General features: G+C 43.6%; 1 protein-coding gene and 1 long non-coding RNA gene across 2 annotated transcripts in view; one reads left to right on the top strand and one right to left on the bottom strand.

Annotated features, from left to right (window-relative positions):
• Positions 1 to 17,452, bottom strand: part of LOC307224712 — a 170,319-nt gene that overhangs the window by 137,487 nt on the left and 15,380 nt on the right. The gene's annotated exons all lie outside the window — the stretch shown is intronic.
• On the top strand, positions 3,698 to 12,967 carry ZNF518B (zinc finger protein 518B). Its single transcript, XM_079991517.1, is given in 5 exon segments — positions 3,698 to 3,996; positions 5,355 to 8,503; positions 10,800 to 10,815; positions 10,817 to 10,854; positions 10,936 to 12,967. Coding segments are annotated over 4 exon segments (3,183 nt in total). The 5' UTR covers positions 3,698 to 3,996; positions 5,355 to 5,411; the 3' UTR covers positions 10,973 to 12,967.

The raw sequence follows: 17,452 nt of genomic DNA, 5'->3' as shown, positions 1-17,452 counted from the left end.
GTGTGTTTTGGTTCAAGAATGGGGTCATCTGCTGTTTCCTCTAGGGAAAATCTGTTTTTCTGTCTCACATGCTGCTCAGGGAATGTTACCTCACTGGGATTATCAAATGTTGCAGCAATCAAGTCATACAGTCACAGATACTTTTCAGAAATGCCAGTGCATCATCTAGCTGTATATCCATATTTTACATTACCTTGCTTATTTTACCTTCCTTTTGACAGAATGTCATACCAAATAACTGTAGAAATCTGAACGATTGATGCCCAGTCAAAAGACCATCGACTTCAGCACAAGAGAGGTAAAATGGCTCAATCCTATGCATGTTTACACAGAAGTATGGTAAATAGTACTATATTCTGAAGGATTTATTCTCCCATATCTTGCTGCTCTGAAGATGTGGCAGCTGGGTGGGTGCAATTGGCTCACCTGCTACCCAAGAAAATGCAGGATGGAGGCCTGCAGAAAGGACCACAGTAGTTTGGAAGATGTGTGGCTGCCTAGAAACGGGGAGAGTAGCTGGAGTGACATAAATCCTCTCTGTCTTGTCTAAAGAGCATAGCAGGGAGGTAAGGAAGCAGGGATTGCAAAAGCAGCAGAAACACCCTCAGATGAGGAGATGCCAACAGAAGAAAGTCAAAGAAGCTGTAGCAGCAACTCAGCCAGGGACCTGGAAGATATAGCTTGGTAAGTCCAAATGCACAGAGAACAATCAATCAGACAAAGCATTTCCCAGAATATAGAATAAATATAGATATATAGGTTGAGCATAGTTGGAAGCTCTCCAACAGCCAAATCCAATGCGCCACGTGAGACCTCCAGAGATGTTCTGTCTTCTCTTAGGGCTTATCCATACCATACCATACCATACCACACCATACCATAAATGTACAATTGAAACTGCTTGCATTTCCAGTTAAGTAGTGTCACCAGGGCTAGTCCAAGACATTTTGGCACCTAAGGCGAACCACAAAATGGCACCCCCACCAAGGAAGAAGGAGTGAGTGAAGATCTATATCAGGAACAAGGGGGGGAATCAGGTCAGCCTTGCCCGATGGTTGAAGCAGGAATCAACGGCCATCATGGAGGACGGGGAGACACCTGCTCTGAATCATGGCTACAAGACCAGAGGGCAGCCTCTGTCATTTTCTCCCTGTGGGTGGGAAGAGACCAGGAGCCCCTCCTATTGACTGTTGTAGAGGTGTTGAGGTTGTAGAGGTGGGACATGGAGGTGGGGGGGGAGCTGTCAAGGCAGCAGCAGATCCAGCCTCCAAGGAGTGAGTGGTAGCAGCAGTGGTGGCAAATGCATTCTTTGGATGCCGGATCGGCTGCTGCTGTGGATCCTGTCACTTGAAGCAATCACCTCACAATTGGCATAAGAGAACAAGGGAGGCATTCATGGTGAGTTCCAGTACAGTGGTGCCTCGCAAGACGAAATTAATTTGTTGTGCGAGTTTTTTCGTCTTGCGATTTGTTCGTCTTGCGAAGCACGGACTTTGGAAAAGCTTCAAAAATCACCAAAGTCTTCAAAAACCTCAAAAAGGCTACCACACCACGTGCTATGAGTTGCTCCTCGAAGTGATTGCACGGTTTTAAGAAAATGGAAACAAACTTTCAAGACGTTTTCGTCTTGTGAAGCAAGCCCATAGGGAAATCCGTCTTGCAAAGCAACTCAAAAAACGAAAAACTCTTACGTTTTGCGAGTTTTTCGTCTTACGAGGCATTCGTCTTGCGAGGTGCCACTGTACCTCTTTATCTAGCAAAAAATAGTGCTGCATCCCATTCAAACAGCTCCTACCCTGCTGATTTACCCATGCAAAAATGGATTTCCTTGATAATATACTGGTAAGTTTGGGGAAATGCAACTCCAAATTGCTCCACTCAAGACAGCAGGTACATTGCCTTGGTCCCCCCCCCCCTTGGAGGTAGATAAAGCATCCATTTCCACTACTCACCTTTCCATGCCCCCTACATCCTTCAAACACCAGTTCTGTTTCAGCAGATGAGCTCTGCAGCTGTGTTTTGTGCAATACAGGAAAACTGAAAAATAATTATTTCTCCAGATGCCCCTGCTTGATTTCTTATATTGATTTCACTGTACTGATTTCTCCCACAATAATCTACACCCCTCTAGTCTGTCTGTGGCACTTCTTTTCAGCAAGATCTAGCAAGCACAGTAGTTGGATCTGCCCCACTGGATTTTAATCCCAGGTCCTAGTCCACCTCTTTGTCCAGTTTTGAAAAACTGTTTGTACATGTTTCATCTGTTGTATAATGATGTTTACCAATGTAACATAGACTAGTGATTACTTTATTTTCCAAATAAACACACAAAATGCAATTTATAACCGATGGGTAGTAAAGTCCGCCAACAGGTCCTAACAAGTTAGGGAGATTTCCAGAAGGGAGCTGAGTATTCCCCCCCCCCCCAATAAGGGTGTGTTAGGCCTAATAAGTTTGCACTGGTGGAGGAATGGCCGTGCCCCTGCCTGCTCTCTGCCCTGGTAGTGGAGCATCCAGCTTCGCCACTGTAAGTTTGGGAACCTCTGCTGTCAATCATGGCATGACCAAGAAGGTTAGCATTACTTAATATGACAGGAGATCCACATTATGAGATCCTATCTCAGAAACATATCCTGGAAGGCACCGAGGAGACATCCTGTGCTCCCAATACCTTGTATAAAGACCAGCATACGTAAGCCTAGCTACAGTACTACTAAAATCTCACCCACCTGTCATCATCCCCTGTCTGGCTCTGCAGATTTGGAATGAAATATCTCAACAGTTGCTTTAAATTCCTTTCTTTTGACCCCCCCAAGCGTTCAAAAAAAAAAAAAAAAAAAAAAAAGGTCGAACTTTCTCCAATTTCTACTTTTAGATAGGTATTTTTATTTATTTACTTGATGGGGGGCAGCTACCTCCTCTCTGCTCCCCACTGGCTCCGCACATGGGTAGGAGAGTGGAGCCCTGGAGACGCTCTCCCAAAGGAAGCCCCACCGTGCTGCTCCCAAGCAGTGCTTTTTTCTGGGGGGACGCAGGGGGACGCATGCCCCTAAACATTTGGTGAATCTAAGTTTGGCCTCATTGAGGGGAAGTATTTTCAAGCTGAGTAGGAAAATGAGAGTACCCCTAAACATTTTTTTTAAAAGAAAAAAAACGCTGCTCCTAAGTAAGTGGGGGAAAGGCTCCAGGCAGCGCAGCAGATCTCAGCAACGCATAATAATTCTGATAGCGCCAAGGCTGCATGCAGGCGGGTTGAGCCCGGCGAGGGGCAGCTGCAGATTCGTGCTTTGCAGGGGGTTGGACTAGATGACCCTCGGGCTCCCTTCCAACGCTCTGATTCGCTGAATTGTAGGAGCTTCCCGGCGCGCCCGCGCGCCTCGCCAGCCAGCGGGGAGCGAGCAGCTGGAGGCGGGAGCTGAGGTCAGTTCCTCCGCCGCGCCGCCAGAAGGGACGGAGGCGCCTCTTGGCCGGGCGCTTGGGCGGAGAGCCTCCCTCCAGCATCGCCGGCCAAGCCGCTTCTCCAGCTGCAGCTCCGCCTCCCCAGGGCTGCCTAACCTCCCTCCCTCCCTCTCTCTTTCTCTCTCTCTCTCGGCCGGGTTCCTGTCCCCGCCAGCCCCTTCCTCTCCTCGGAGCCACCAAGCCAGGGAAGGGGCTGCTGGGAGCGCGCGCGCGTCCCTGCGCCATTTCGGAGGAGCGCAGCATCTCGTCTCCTTGGGAGAAGAGGGGCCGCGAGGCGGGCGAGAAGAGCGGAGCAGCAGGAGGAGGAGGAGGAGGAGGAGGAGGAGGAATCCCGCCGATCTTTTCTGGGAAGCAGCCGGTCCTCCTGCCTCGGAGCTCAAGTCCCCAGAAATCTGCGCTGGACTGGATCCGCGCCCGCGCCTTTCCATGGTCAGGTCGATGGGGAGGCACAGAGCTGGCGCCAGAGAGATCGACTCACAGATCCAGACTCTTTATTTGGATGTAAGCCCCGCTGGCCCCGATGAAATTAACTTCCAGGTGAGCATGTATATTTACACAACTTCTGGTACCTGGTTTTTTGCCTCTTCAAGATCATTTGTCAACAAGGATGGACTTTGGCAAAGTCGAACATTTGGCACTCCCCCGCCCCCGCGCTTAAATATTTCTTCTTTTCAGGATCTTTCCTTTTTGTACAGTTGCTTTTTCTTTATTTTGTACCCCCTCAGCTCGCAGCTTAGGAGGGGGGAGGAATTGTCTGCACTGCCCTAGATCTGATGCAGTGCACGCACCACATCCAGGGCAGATGATTATTTCATAACTTTGGAATGGGCGGGGGAGGTGTTTACACCTATTATTTTCGTGGTGGCTTCATGGAAATGTATCTAATTTGGCTTTACATTCAAAATACTTCATTCTTTGGCTTCAGTATTGTGCTTCAATAATATGACAAAACTTTATTTTCTGTCACTATGACCAGATACAATTATCATTTGGTCCTTTCCTCAGCTTTTGAAGCTGCAGTCTTACACACGCAAGACCAAATGAACTTGGAAGGATCTGTGTAAACATGCATAGGATGGGCTTCAAGAATACACCAGCAGACTTGCACAAGTTTATTTAATGTTCCTAATTTGAATATGTTACTGCTGAGTGTAAGTTCCCTTTCTGCACAGCACATTCACAGTAATACTAAAACAGAATTTCAGCAGAAATTTTGCAGACCTCTGAATCAGCTGAATTTGAAGACCTTGCCATGTTAACAAAAGACACTTCTGCTTGTGGGGTGGATGTGTATCAAAGACCTCCCCGTCCCAGTCTACACCCTCCTCTGTTTCACCTGCAAACTTGCTTCAGCGAGTTAGGCTGCCTTCCAGAATGCTTTTAGGGGAAACAGGGCAGCCCAAAGGGGGGAAATGGGCAACAACCCATCCATAGTTTGCTTGGCAGGACCTCTGGATCCAAACCACAGGGTTTTGTTTTTTCCTAATTTGTATCTCAAACCATGCCAAAGACTTGGAGAAGATTGCAGAAGATATATATGGGCATGTTCATGTATTAAGTGGAGATTCTTATTTCTGCTTGCATCTGTATACAATTTGAAATGGTGCTTATATATTTATTTATTGTTAATTGCTTCAGGATGCTTCATGGGAAGCAATTCATTAAAAAAAAAAAAATCCAAACAGGGTTCCCAATGATAAGGAAGAGCCCTATGTTCATACAACAGTTTTTAAAGAGTGATCCAAGCACACTTACTTAGAAGCATTTTCCATTGAAATCCATGGGACTTATTTCCATGCAAAGTGCTTGCGAGTGAGTATTGTTGTTGAATTAAAATGTGAGGAGTTGCATATACTTATTTAGAAACTCTTCTTCATATGCTTCCTTTGCAGCAGCTTTGGGATGAACGTCACATCTGAAGCAGGTGAATCGGTGCAAGATCAGCTTTTGAAATGCAGCTGAAGAAAACAAGAAAAGTCTTACCAATATTAACTGCCAGCCAAGGGAACAAAGGGCCTAGGTCATTGACTACATTGCCAAAGCAAACAAAAGTTGATAAAGCAAATACAATAAAGGCAAATGATGAAAACTGCAATTTTGCATATAAAGAAGTTGAGGAAAGTGAATTGTATCCAATAAGTTGTATTAAGCGTAGATGTGTTCAAGACATTTTGGCACTACAGTTGCATCAGCAGAAATGCCAAGATATTGAAGATGACTACCATGTCTGTAGCAAGTGCCCGTTGAGTGTGCTGTCCACCCTCAATTTTCAGATTGCGCCTGCAGTTGCATTGGACACTGAAGCCCAAGAGAAAATGTCCCCCAGTAAGCCTCGAAGAGCCTTCAAAGTAAAAAACTTTCAACCAGACAAATATTATTGTGACAAATGCCGATTTTCCACAAAGGATCTCTTACAACATAAGAAACATGTAGCTCAACATGAAAAGATCAAATTTATTTGTTCCCAGTGCGACTGGGTGTCTTACACCAAAGGGGAATTCCAGAGGCATACAGTGAAACATACTGGGAAATTTCCATACCAGTGCAAATACTGTGACTATGGTGCAGTTAGGCATGATTATATTGTCAAACACACAAAAAGATTACACGCAACTGAGAAGCAAGAAATGATTTCAGTTGCAAAAGTTGATCAAAAACGAAATTGTTCACCAGAGCATAATTTGGAGTGGAAGAAACATGCCCTGGAAGCTCCTCGGCAGTGCACACCTTCAAGTTTATCTCAGATTTGTGGGATTAAAGATGAAACACCTGAAATTGATTCATCATCGGTTTATGATGAATGTAGTCAAAGTACAGCCTTCATGCAAGATAAAAATGTATATAAACTATCTGATGTCAGAATCCATAAAAATGAAGATGTATTGATGGAAGTTGAAGTTTATTCTCCAAAAAAAGGGCCTATAACACCTGGAATCCCATTAACAGTGGTTGCACCTGCCAAATTTTGTGTTCCACATAATTGTTTGGCACAAATAGTAGAAATTAAAAGAAATAATGGTACACAGCAGTTGATTCTTAAACTCATTCCTCCGAAAGGAACTACCTCTAAAGAAGTAGAATCTGGAAACCAGTGTGCAGAACAAGAAGAAAAAACAATAAATAACTGTGTGCCCCCAGCGCTTGAGTCCTGTGCTTTAGATAACGAGAATGACAAGAACTCCCTGCATTCTGCCAGTCCTACTACTTTGAACTGCAGCTTGATAAATACCCAGGAGGAAAATGCTATTTGCAAAGAAAACACACAGAGAGAATATGATCTTATACCACCTTTAGCAGAGTTTTCTTCTGAAAAAACAAATTGCCGAGAACTCTTTCAAAAGGGGAAATGTTCAGAAAATAAACACTTAATTTCCAGTTCAGATCCAGCCATATGCCTAGCAGCTCCCTCTTCCAAAGATAAGAACAAGTCCCAAAGTGATTTGTTAGACACTGTCCAGAAAAACAATAGTTTACCGCCTTCCTCGGTATTCGGTAACATGTGCTTCACTTTAACTAATGCCAAAGAAGAACAATGGAACGAGCTTAGAGTAGCTGCAAAAACACATTTGTTTGATTCCCATTTGTTTCACCCTTTTGAAAGAACTGCAGTGTCACAGCAGAATAAGTCTCTAGCTTCAGAGGAGTCTGAGAACGTCTTAGGTGTGATAAATGGAATTAATGTGAAAAGAAAGAAAGATAATATGGAAGTGGAAGCACACGGTATAAAATATGAAGGTGATTCAGTAGATGGTCCGGTGATCTCATCTGTGTTTTCCCTCAGCTCTGGCGCTGTAAATATCCCAGAAGGAATTAAGTGGGATGATACATTACAGAAGAAAAGGTCCACATCGTTGTTGTGCAGAAAGATTGCTCAGCTGATGTCTGCTGTTGAATCGAATGTGGAATCTCAATTAGCTGCTTCATTAAGACACAGTACCAGCCAAGCCTCTAAGGAGAAAGTGTTATCACCAGAAAAAAAGAGTGAAAAAACTAGCTCAAATATGATATCTGAACAAGAGCTTGTGCCTTCTCCTCGGAGACCAAAGGGCACCACTTTTTCTAATGAGTGTTCTAATAAGCAAGAACAACCATTGGAAACACTTAAAGAGGCTAAAACTAAAACCAGGGTGATTACAAAAACAAACACTGTTTCTCCGGCTTTCATTCCTCAAGGAACTGTACTGAGAGTGCTAAACTGCAGTAGTTCTGAGGCCCCAACTGAAAAACAAAATGGTGATGAAATGTCACCTTCCCCTTCTCGATATTGCAACAAAATGTTTATCCCAAGGCCAGTTCCTTGCTGTGTTTCTGCCAGACTTGACAAAGGTCCAACTTTGCCAGCTGAGAATGAAGTTAATGAGGTTTCTAGAAATCTCTGTGTGTCACATAGTCACACTTGCCACTCTTTTAGTTCTGTGCCAAGTATCGGCCAACAAAATGGTATGTTGTCATGTCAAAAAGGCAGCAGCCCAAGTGGGCTAAGCAAAAGGGCCGCAAAAGGTGAAGAGCCCCAGAACAAAGCTAAGCGAGCACATTCTGCAAACACTTTGCCCCAGAAGAGACTCACAGCTCAAGAGGAACGCTTCCTTACAGAGGTGCCCACTCTCATGAGATGCCTTAGGCTTGTAGCATTCAAAAGTGATCAGCTAATAAAATGTCCTCATCGTAACCAGCCAGTAGTTGTCTTAAACCACCCTGATGTTGATTCACCAGAAATAATTAATATCATGAAGGTTATCAATAAGTACAAAGGCAATGTCCTGAAAGCAATTTTATCAGAAAGAACTATTAGTTGTCTCAGTGTGAAACGACATTATAAAAGACTGACTTTTCAGACTTTTGATAGATCATCTCAAGTGAAACAACAGAAAAAAGTAAGAATGACACGAAAGAAGGTGCACAAAAATAACTGCAAGGAGGTGGATTCGTCAATAGCAGAAGCATCAAAACAAATGTTTAAATGCTGGTTTTGTAGTAGGGTGTATGCTGAGCAAGAAGAATGGATAAATCATGGGCAGAAACATTTTCTGGAAGCCACAAAAGGGTGGGACATCCTTTCATTTTCATTAGAAAGTGAAAAGTGAGAAACACTGATTACAAATTCTAGTGTCCTATTTTACAGAGCAGTCCCGGAACAATTTAGTACAATTCAGCCCAGTAGAATCACGTGTTGGTACCCGTGTACTGTAACTGTGTTTGTTCTAGGCCAGCATTTTAGTCATAGAAGAAAGAAAGATGGTTGCTCTAGTATTCTGCTAGTGTTGATGGTAGAAATGTGATCCTGTGTTAATGAAATGGGACCAGCATAAGTAATCCTGTGAGATTAGAAATTGAACTACAGTCAATAAGTGTGAGCCAGGGAGGGAGGGCAGGAAAATGTTGGAGCAAAGAGAATGTTGACTACGTGCGGTACCATAAGGAAACTGATCTAGTAGAAAAGAACTGAAAACAAATGCTTCTAGTAAAATGTAGTATTTCACCTCAGGTTTTGGATGCTGAAAGTTTTTCAGTGTGCATTTAGTGCAGGGCAGTGGCGTAGTGTGGGGGGTGCAGGGGGGGCCAGCCGCACTGGGCGCAACATATGGGGTTAGGGCAAATCCACGGGTTGGGGGCGCAAATTACTTGCCTTGCCCCGGGTGCTGACAACCCACGCTACGCCACTGGTGCAGGGTCAACCTTTTCAGAGTCGAGGGCCATTCATTCGCATGCACACAGTCTTCCCCATTCATTCATTCTGGTCAGTCACTGTGAAAACAACGCTGGACTAGATGGGGCTTTGGTCTTCTCCAACAGAGCTCTTCTTTATAATTTTCTCACCCCTTTGGCATGCCAGGTGAAATTTAAAGGGACTGTTTTTCTGTGCCATTCCCTCCTGTCATCATTTTTCTTTGTCCCAATTTTATCTTGACATGCAGATCTTCAAGCCCCTTTGAGCATCAGATTTGATGCTTGGCCAATGTGGAATGTGTGGCATGCTCTGTGGTTAGTTGCCATGAAGCAGGAAACTGAGAGAATACCGTATTTTTTGCTCTATAAGACTCACTTTTTCCCTCCTAAAAAGTAAGGGGAAATGTGTGTGCGTCTTATGGAGCGAATTCAGGCTGCGCAGCTATCTCAGAAGCCAGAACAGCAAGAGGGATCACTGCTTTCACTGCGCAGTGATCCCTCTTGCTGTTCTGGCTTCTGAGATTCAGAATATTTTTTTTCTTGTTTTCCTCCTCCAAAAACTAGGTGCATCTTGTGGTCTGGTGCGTCTTATAGAGTGAAAAATACGGTAGGTTTTCAGGAATGGCTGGATCAGGTCCGAGGGCAGCTCTCTGTTGCTTTTGTTAAGTCTACAATTCTGTTACAGTGGTAACCTTGATTCTCGAACTTAATCTGTTCCGGAAGTCTGTTCCAAAACCAAAACATTCCAAAACCAAGGCGTTCTTTACCATAGAAAGTAATGCAAAACGGATTAATCCATTCCAGGTTTTTGAAAAACTACCCCTAAAATGCTTTTCCCTACTGCCCCAATCAGTGTAATATTTTGATCTCTCTCCCTCTCTCATGGCTGGGCTTCAGAGCGCTGCCAGGATGCTTTTCTTCACTGGCCCAACCAGCATGATTTCTCTAAAAATGGAAATGCAACACTAAAAACGGAAGCTCAGGATATGTTAAACTTCAAATAAAATAAAATAAAATAAAATAAAATAAAATAAAATAAAATAAAATAAAATAATAAAAATTAGAATTGGACTCCTTGGCAGGTTTTGAATAAACACTCACAAATTTATTATTAATAACACATAAACAGATAAGTTAAGGATCTTTACAGTTTTACAATATGCAGAGAATTATAAGTTTGGAAAAACCAGAGAGAGGAGCTGAGGGAAGTCCGGGGGGAGGGAGGAGGGGGGTATTTTTTTTGGGGGGGGGGAGAAAAAAAAATAGGGGAATTTTTTTTGGATAATATGTTTTATTGTTAAAATATTATGTTGTTATGTTCAATAAAATTCTTTTAAAAAAAAACACTTCCAAAACTTTTTCAAGAACTGGAACGCTCACTTCCAGGTTTGCAATGTTTGGGTTCTAAGTTGTTTGTGAACTAGGCTCTTCGAGAACCAAGGTACCACTTTATTCTTTTCTGATAGATTACTGCAAGTTTGGGACCACATTGGTGCTATTTGTGAAGCTAAGATGTTTGGTCCCAATGTTCGCTGCTTTACATTGTTCTACATTTGCTGTGTTGTGGCCTGTTTGCGTTGTTCGGAGACATTCTTTTGGAACAGTCCTCTGATCATAGGGAATCAAGGTCTGCTGATTAGTAACCATTTGCTGGTATCCATTTTGTTCATTAGGAAGGACAGTGACCAGGCAGCATCTATGCAAAAGCTTCAGCCTGTTCAGGGAAATGTAAGTATATAATAATCGCTTTGCCACTATCGATTCAGGTTTCATTTATCTGTTTTCTTTTTTCATCATCTGTTTAAACAGCAAGGGTGCAGTCTGCTCAGGAAAGCGCCTTGTGTGAAGAAGCACTGCAAGAAGACAGTGCTCTTGCACAGCTCTCATTCACTTCCATAGAACTTCAGCAGGAGAACTTCTTGCTCTTTTTGGTCTAGTTCGTAAAGCTGTGCCAAGGCCTGAATATAGGGGACTTTTCTGACAATTAAAGTGATTGGCAGTCAAGACTTTGAAATAAAATCCCAATAGAAGAAGGCATTTAAAAAAAAATTTGCCTTGTCACAAAAGAAAGTTCAGCATCAACTGTCTTATTAAGAATGATGAACACATTTCAACAGCCACTCTACTTTTACTTGGAAAAAGAAAGAAAGAAAGAAGAAGCTATTACATGTTTGGACTTCAATCACAACATGAAAAATGGAATACTTGTGGTAGTTGCTATTTTGACATCTTTTCTAATGTATTTAAGTTGGGGGATATTTTTGTGCTTCTGGACCCTAAATATTTTATCTTCTGAAATTTTCACAAAGCACATTTTATGGTTGGTCTTTTAAAAATTAAACTCTTTGTAATACAGTGTTAAAACTGAATGTCTGGTTTAATCAGAGCATCTGTTGATCAATTCAGTAGAAGTTCTTTACCAGACTTTTCTCTTCCCCTCCCCCCTTTCATTTATGGCTGAAATGGGTCAATTCCCATTTCTGCCTTTCACACCACTGCAAGTACTTGAAAAGTTGTAAGAATCTGATGTATTTCAGTGACTGAAAAGGATGACAAGAACTAAAGTTTTGCCTGCTTTGCTTGGTCAATTAGCAGCTAAGGCTGTAATAGTGCAATGGGTCGTGAATGTGGTTAAACCTGCCCTGCGCCCACCTCTCACCTCTTTCAGTGCCTGATTTCATGGCTGATGTTCTCTGGTTTCATAGCAACCTTGGATATGCAGATTGGCAAAGCCCTTTTTGGCTGTCACTTGCTTATTTCCTCCTTTATTCCTTTAAAAAGTCTTGCCTGCCTTAGTCTGGGGCAGCAGAGCCTCAGTTTTGAGATCTGAATATCAAGGTTCATGAGCAACTTGCATGAAATTTAACCTCATCTATGTTAGTACCTCACAGGCTAGCAATTGCTTGTTTTTTTATTCCAGTCCTATATTTCAAGAGTCCTATAACCTTTTAATGAGAACAAGATGAACAATACTTCATCTTTACATGTGTGATACTGGAACAACTAGGGCATTCATATTCCAGGGGACTACCATGCATGTTTGTTCAGAACCAAGTCATGCTATTTGGTGGTCTTTGTTACCAGAAAAGTGCATAAGATTGCAACCTAAGGGCCAGAACAGACGAGAAGCCGCTCTTGCCATTAGGAAAAATGTGGGTGGCTTTTAAAAAGTGAAACTGTCAATTGTGTGAATATTGTCTTGTCTGATTTGGCATCAGGAAGAAATATTCTTTGGAATGGACTGGCGCAGCAAAAATGGAGGGTTTGAAATCTGTACAGCTTTATAAGCACATTAGATATGGCATAAATATTTTAAAGGTAAAGGTCCCCTGGACAATTAAGTCCAGTCAAATTTGACTATGGGGTACAGTACTTATTTCCACTTTCAGGCCGAGGGAGCCGGCGTTTGTCCACAGACAGCTTTCCAGGTCATGCGGCCAGCATGACTAAACCGCTTCTGGTGCAACAGGACACCATGGTGGAAACCAGAGTGCACGGAAATGCCGTTTACCTTCCCGCTGCAGTATTTATCTATTTTGTGCTGGTATGCTTTCAAATTGCTAGTTTGACAGAAGCTGGGGCAGAGAACAGGAGCTCACCCTGTCGTGTGGATTTGAACTGCCCACCTTACGATCCGCAAGCCCAAGATGCTCCGTGGTTTAGACCATAACACCACCTGTGTCCCTAGGAAATATTGCAATGCTTTGTCTCCAGAGGATCCTGTAAACAGAACACTTTGTACAGTATAGCCATATGATTAGTTCCTCTAAATTGTATATTGTTTATAATATAGACACTGTTTTATTTTAAAAGGCTAACTTTTAGTAAATTGCTAATTGTATTGCAAGTTTCATGGTAATTCCTTTTCCAGTATACTCCAAACGCTGCTTTTTGAAGGGAACCAATGTTCCATTAAGTCTAGTTTATCCAGATGTGGTTGGGCAGGTGGTAGAAGGCACTGGAATCTTAGTTGCAGCATCTGTGGGATGCCATAAGCCTTAGAGATGCATGAGCAACTCTCATGAGGAAGCCGGAGCTGCCCTTGTTACATTGCCACTTTAACTGAGCCTCTGCCTGGCTATGCCTTGCTTCTCATCCCGCTCAACAGTTAAGGGACTCCCACCCAATGGAGCCAGTTCTGTGTCAAGTTATTCACAGGGAGAGTGTCTGGGACTGGGCAGACGAGGAGGAATGCTGGAAACCGCCTCCCCAGCCTGACCTTTCCAGGGAGGAGGAAGAGGAAGACAATGTAGATTAACAGCAGGGGCTTGAGGGAGGTGGCAGCTCAGAGGCAGGTGAGGGGGAAAGCTGGGAAATAATTGGAGAGCCAGAACAACACCTGGCTGACACGGTGTCTTTAGAAAGCCTTCCAGACCCTTCCTCTCCCAGAACCTGGCGAGCCTTAAAAGTAGGAGAGCAAAGAGCTCAAAGACAGAGGGCACCTAGCAGTACTTGTATAGGAGATGAATGAGGAAGTGGGAGAGATGGGTGTGTGTGTGGAAAATCACTCAGGACAATGCCATTATCCAAGAGTCTGGGTTCTATAGCCTCTCTCTGTAAAGACTGAAATAAAACAGGACAGTAAGAAACTTTTATACTTATACTTTCCTGAGCAACCAGCCAGGAGCCGCTGCTAGAAATGCTTCCACTAGGCCTAGTCAGATTACTGCTGTGTTTCTTATGCTATGCCTTACATGGTGTAACCTGGAGCTCTGCTTGTGCAAAAGATGCCCCCTTGGTTTCTTGGGAGTCTTCTGCTTTGCCTTGTCAATATCTGCTTTTCTGTTAAACTTTGCTGCATGTGAGGTTCTTCCGTTACCCCTTCCTCTGCTGGAAAAACAGCAACAACAGTGCAAACCCACACAGTACATGGGTGGGGACCTAAGCAGTGCATTCAAAATATTGCTGGTTGTGATGTACATGTATGCTCTGTGTGATGGGTGGAGGGAAAAGCACGGCTGCTTCTGCATTGCATACATGCATAGGCCACCCTGAAAAGCGCCAGTTGCACTTTGCTTTTTCTATTTGCCTGTGTCGGCCCTAATCCACTGAAGTGTTCATCCGTCATCCACTTTTGATATATTTTGATATTCTGAGGCACCTCCTGTCAGAAGCAGTAGAGTCAGCTCTCTTTCCATATCTTGTCTGACTGGGATGCTACTTTGAGGAAGCAAAGACTGCAATATGATTGTCAGAATTGGGCTGTGCTTCTGGGACTAGGCACTGGTGAGTCCTGGCTGTGTCTGCCACATCTTAAAAGATTACAAAAAAGAGAACAGGTGCTATAGTGCAGTGTTTCCCAACCTTGGGCCTCCCTCCAGCTGTTTTTGAACTACAGTTCCCATCATCCCATCATCTTGCTAGCTAGGGATGATGGGAGTTGTAGTCCAAAAACAGCTGGAGGCCCAAGGTTGGGAAACACTGCTATAGTGCATTGTGAGTAGCAGGTGGTTTCAGTGATTCTTCTCCAAGGCACCAGAGTTTGGCATTTACTATTAAAAATGAATACATAGTAATAGTAAGTCTGAGTTAGGGCACAAAGCGGCAGAGATCACCACTATAGAAGAGAGTGTCCCTCCAATCTCCAAAGCAGACAGGATCACCAGTGAGGTTGCTATAGCCTCCTGTCCACCAAAGAAGAAGATGCAGTCTGAGGAAGAAGGTGAGCGTTGACCTGGTAGAAGTTCTTGGTTTTGGAGACGGGGGGTGAGTGGGGACTCAAGCATTCCCAGGCATATCTGATGATTTTTGTGTGCACCCAGATGTCATATAACTCTATAGGAGGGTGGAGAGCAGGGTTTCAGTGTCAGCTACAACATCTGCTTAGAGCAGTTTCCCAATCCAAATGCCAGGTATGTGCTAGAAGGAACTGTACACTTCTCCCCTATCCTGGCCAGTGGTTCTTTTATGTCCTGCCTGGGTTATGGGTCATAACCCGCTCCCAGGAGCAGGAGGAATTTAGACCTGTTTCTGGGAGCATTCCTCCTTGATGTGAACATTGCAGGTTTCATATTTGATACACAAGCAGCAGTTTTGTAATTCTACTGTTAGGAAGAGTCATTGTATGCTACAAACTACAATATGTTTTGTTCGGGTTTATTGTCTGTGTTTAGCTAAGACAGGGTCCTCTAGGTGGGATGGTGCACTTGCTGGCCCCAGTTTGGCTTGGGGTGGATGTGAGGCCTGGGCAAATAAAAGGGTATTTTCATCACACTTGAAAACATTGCAGTTGGTGCCAGCCAGGCAGTACCTGTACAGATCGGGTACCACAATGCATATTCCCACCTCAGAAGGTGGGATGATTTGTAGAAGAGCCTCTAACCCAGGGGTCAGAAACTTTTTTCAGCCATGGGCCGGTCCACCGTCCCTCTGACCTTGTGGGGGGCTGGACTATATTTTGAAAAAAAATATATGAACGAATCCCTATGCCCTCCAAATAACCCAGAGATGCATCTTAAATAAAAGGACACATTCTACTCATGTAAAAACACGCTGATTCCCGGACCGTCCGTGGGCCAGATTGAGAAGGCGATTGGGCTGAATCCGGCCCCCGGGCCTTAGGTTGCCTACCCCTGCTCTAACCTATGTAATAATTGGGCAACTCTGTAGGCCAACCTGCAGAACAGTGAGACTGAATGGAAAGAAAAGGGAAAGAGTGGGTGTCTGGAGGGGCAATTGTAAGTAAGCACAATATTATGTGAATTTGTTGCCTGTTTACATTGCATAGAAGTTAGACTGATGCCTTAACTTGCTGTTTCCAAGCTGTACCATGCATGCATGAATTTCTAAGTGGTTTAACTCTTCTCTCAAATGGAAGACTAGGATAACAACCCCAGTTGCTTACAAAAACGGATGCTTTTTGCCATTGGAACAGCAGTAAGTCTTGCATGATGCCAACGCCATGATCAGCCACCCACTGTTCCCTGTCTCTAACATAAAAACGTACTTTAAGGAAAAGCAAAAATGCCATTGTTGAGAAGATGATCTAGTGCCTCCCTATTAGATGAAAAAGTATTTGAAGATGGTGAAAGGGCTGTGTCATAATCTTCCTGTTGGATCTCTTCCTGTCGAGTCTATCACAGTCTTGCTGTGTGTACAGAAAATGAATTTCATTATGTTTTATCTCTGTTTGCTTCTGTCCGTTTATTATTTTTCTCACCCGTGATGTGTCCAGAATCTTAAAGAAGTCTGCTACCAAAACTTAGCAGTCATTTCTCAGGATTTCCCCCGCAACATTCTAAGTTATTAACAATAGAAAATTAATTTGTGGAAAGTTTTACATTCAGGCAGTTGGAGATTGAGCGAAGGAGGATAGTTCTAAGGGCAAACCACACCTTTAAAGGGTCTTTTAAACTGGCTCCTTTTTCTTTAGAACGAAAAGTACCATAGCTCCTGGCCTCTGATCTGGAACAGGCTTCTGATCTGGATTGAAGCTCCAAACTATGTTTTTTCTGCACATTCGCTCCCTCTCAACACTTGCTCCTGAAAGTGCTGTTTCTGAAAAACAGATCCAGATAACCAGCGTCATTCTGTTACGAGTGTCTACTCGGACTCCCATGTGCACAGCCAGTGTGTTCATATACACATTGCTGAGAGGTTTCCATTCTTTTGCTGGAGTTATGGCGTGCGCTTCTTATGGAGGTGTTAACCCTTAACTTTATGCCCACAAGAAACTCTCACAGAAGGAAAGAAAGAAAGAAAGAAAGAAAGAAGAAAGAAAGAAAGAAAGAAAGAAAGAAAGAAAGAAAGGTTGGTTTATTATATAAAACAGGAGTGACAGAATATATTAAAATGCTGCTTTAGACAGCAGTTACAGTAGTAGCAGGTAGCAAATTTACATACACACCTTAGTTAAAGAGTATTCCCTAATTATTCTAAAAGACCTACAGAAACGTGGGCATAAAATAGAAGTGGAGAGAAGGGCGGTTTATGTGTTTGACATGAGCATGTCACATGGTGTGTGCACGTTGCCACAGAATATTGAGGGCCTGGCTCCTTCCTTGAAAAAAATTTTTTTGGGGGGGAGGCTCCTTGCCCCATATGGTGCCCCTATTTGCAACTGCCTGGTGGTTCAAACAATCTTTGGGTTGCTTAAAGGAGTTGAATCTCCACTACTTCCTTTAGGGCCCTTAGGCTACCTACTCTCATAAGAAGGAATGAACTGGTGTCGCTGGGATCCAGCAAGTCTGCTTTATGTTATGAGTGCCACTGGGGATAGGCCAAAAAACAGTTGGTGAGCCAAGCTGGAGGAGTCTCTCTGCCGCTCAGGAACTCATCCCCTTGGGCCAGTGGTCCAGGACACAGCGCTGACCAGCCACTTGCGGCT

This window comes from Podarcis cretensis, assembly GCF_951804945.1.
Source record: "Podarcis cretensis genome assembly, chromosome: 9".
NCBI classification, from domain to species: domain Eukaryota; kingdom Metazoa; phylum Chordata; class Lepidosauria; order Squamata; family Lacertidae; genus Podarcis; species Podarcis cretensis.
The sequence above is the reverse complement of the archived record's forward strand: the minus strand, read 5'-3'. Positions and strand labels throughout refer to the sequence as shown.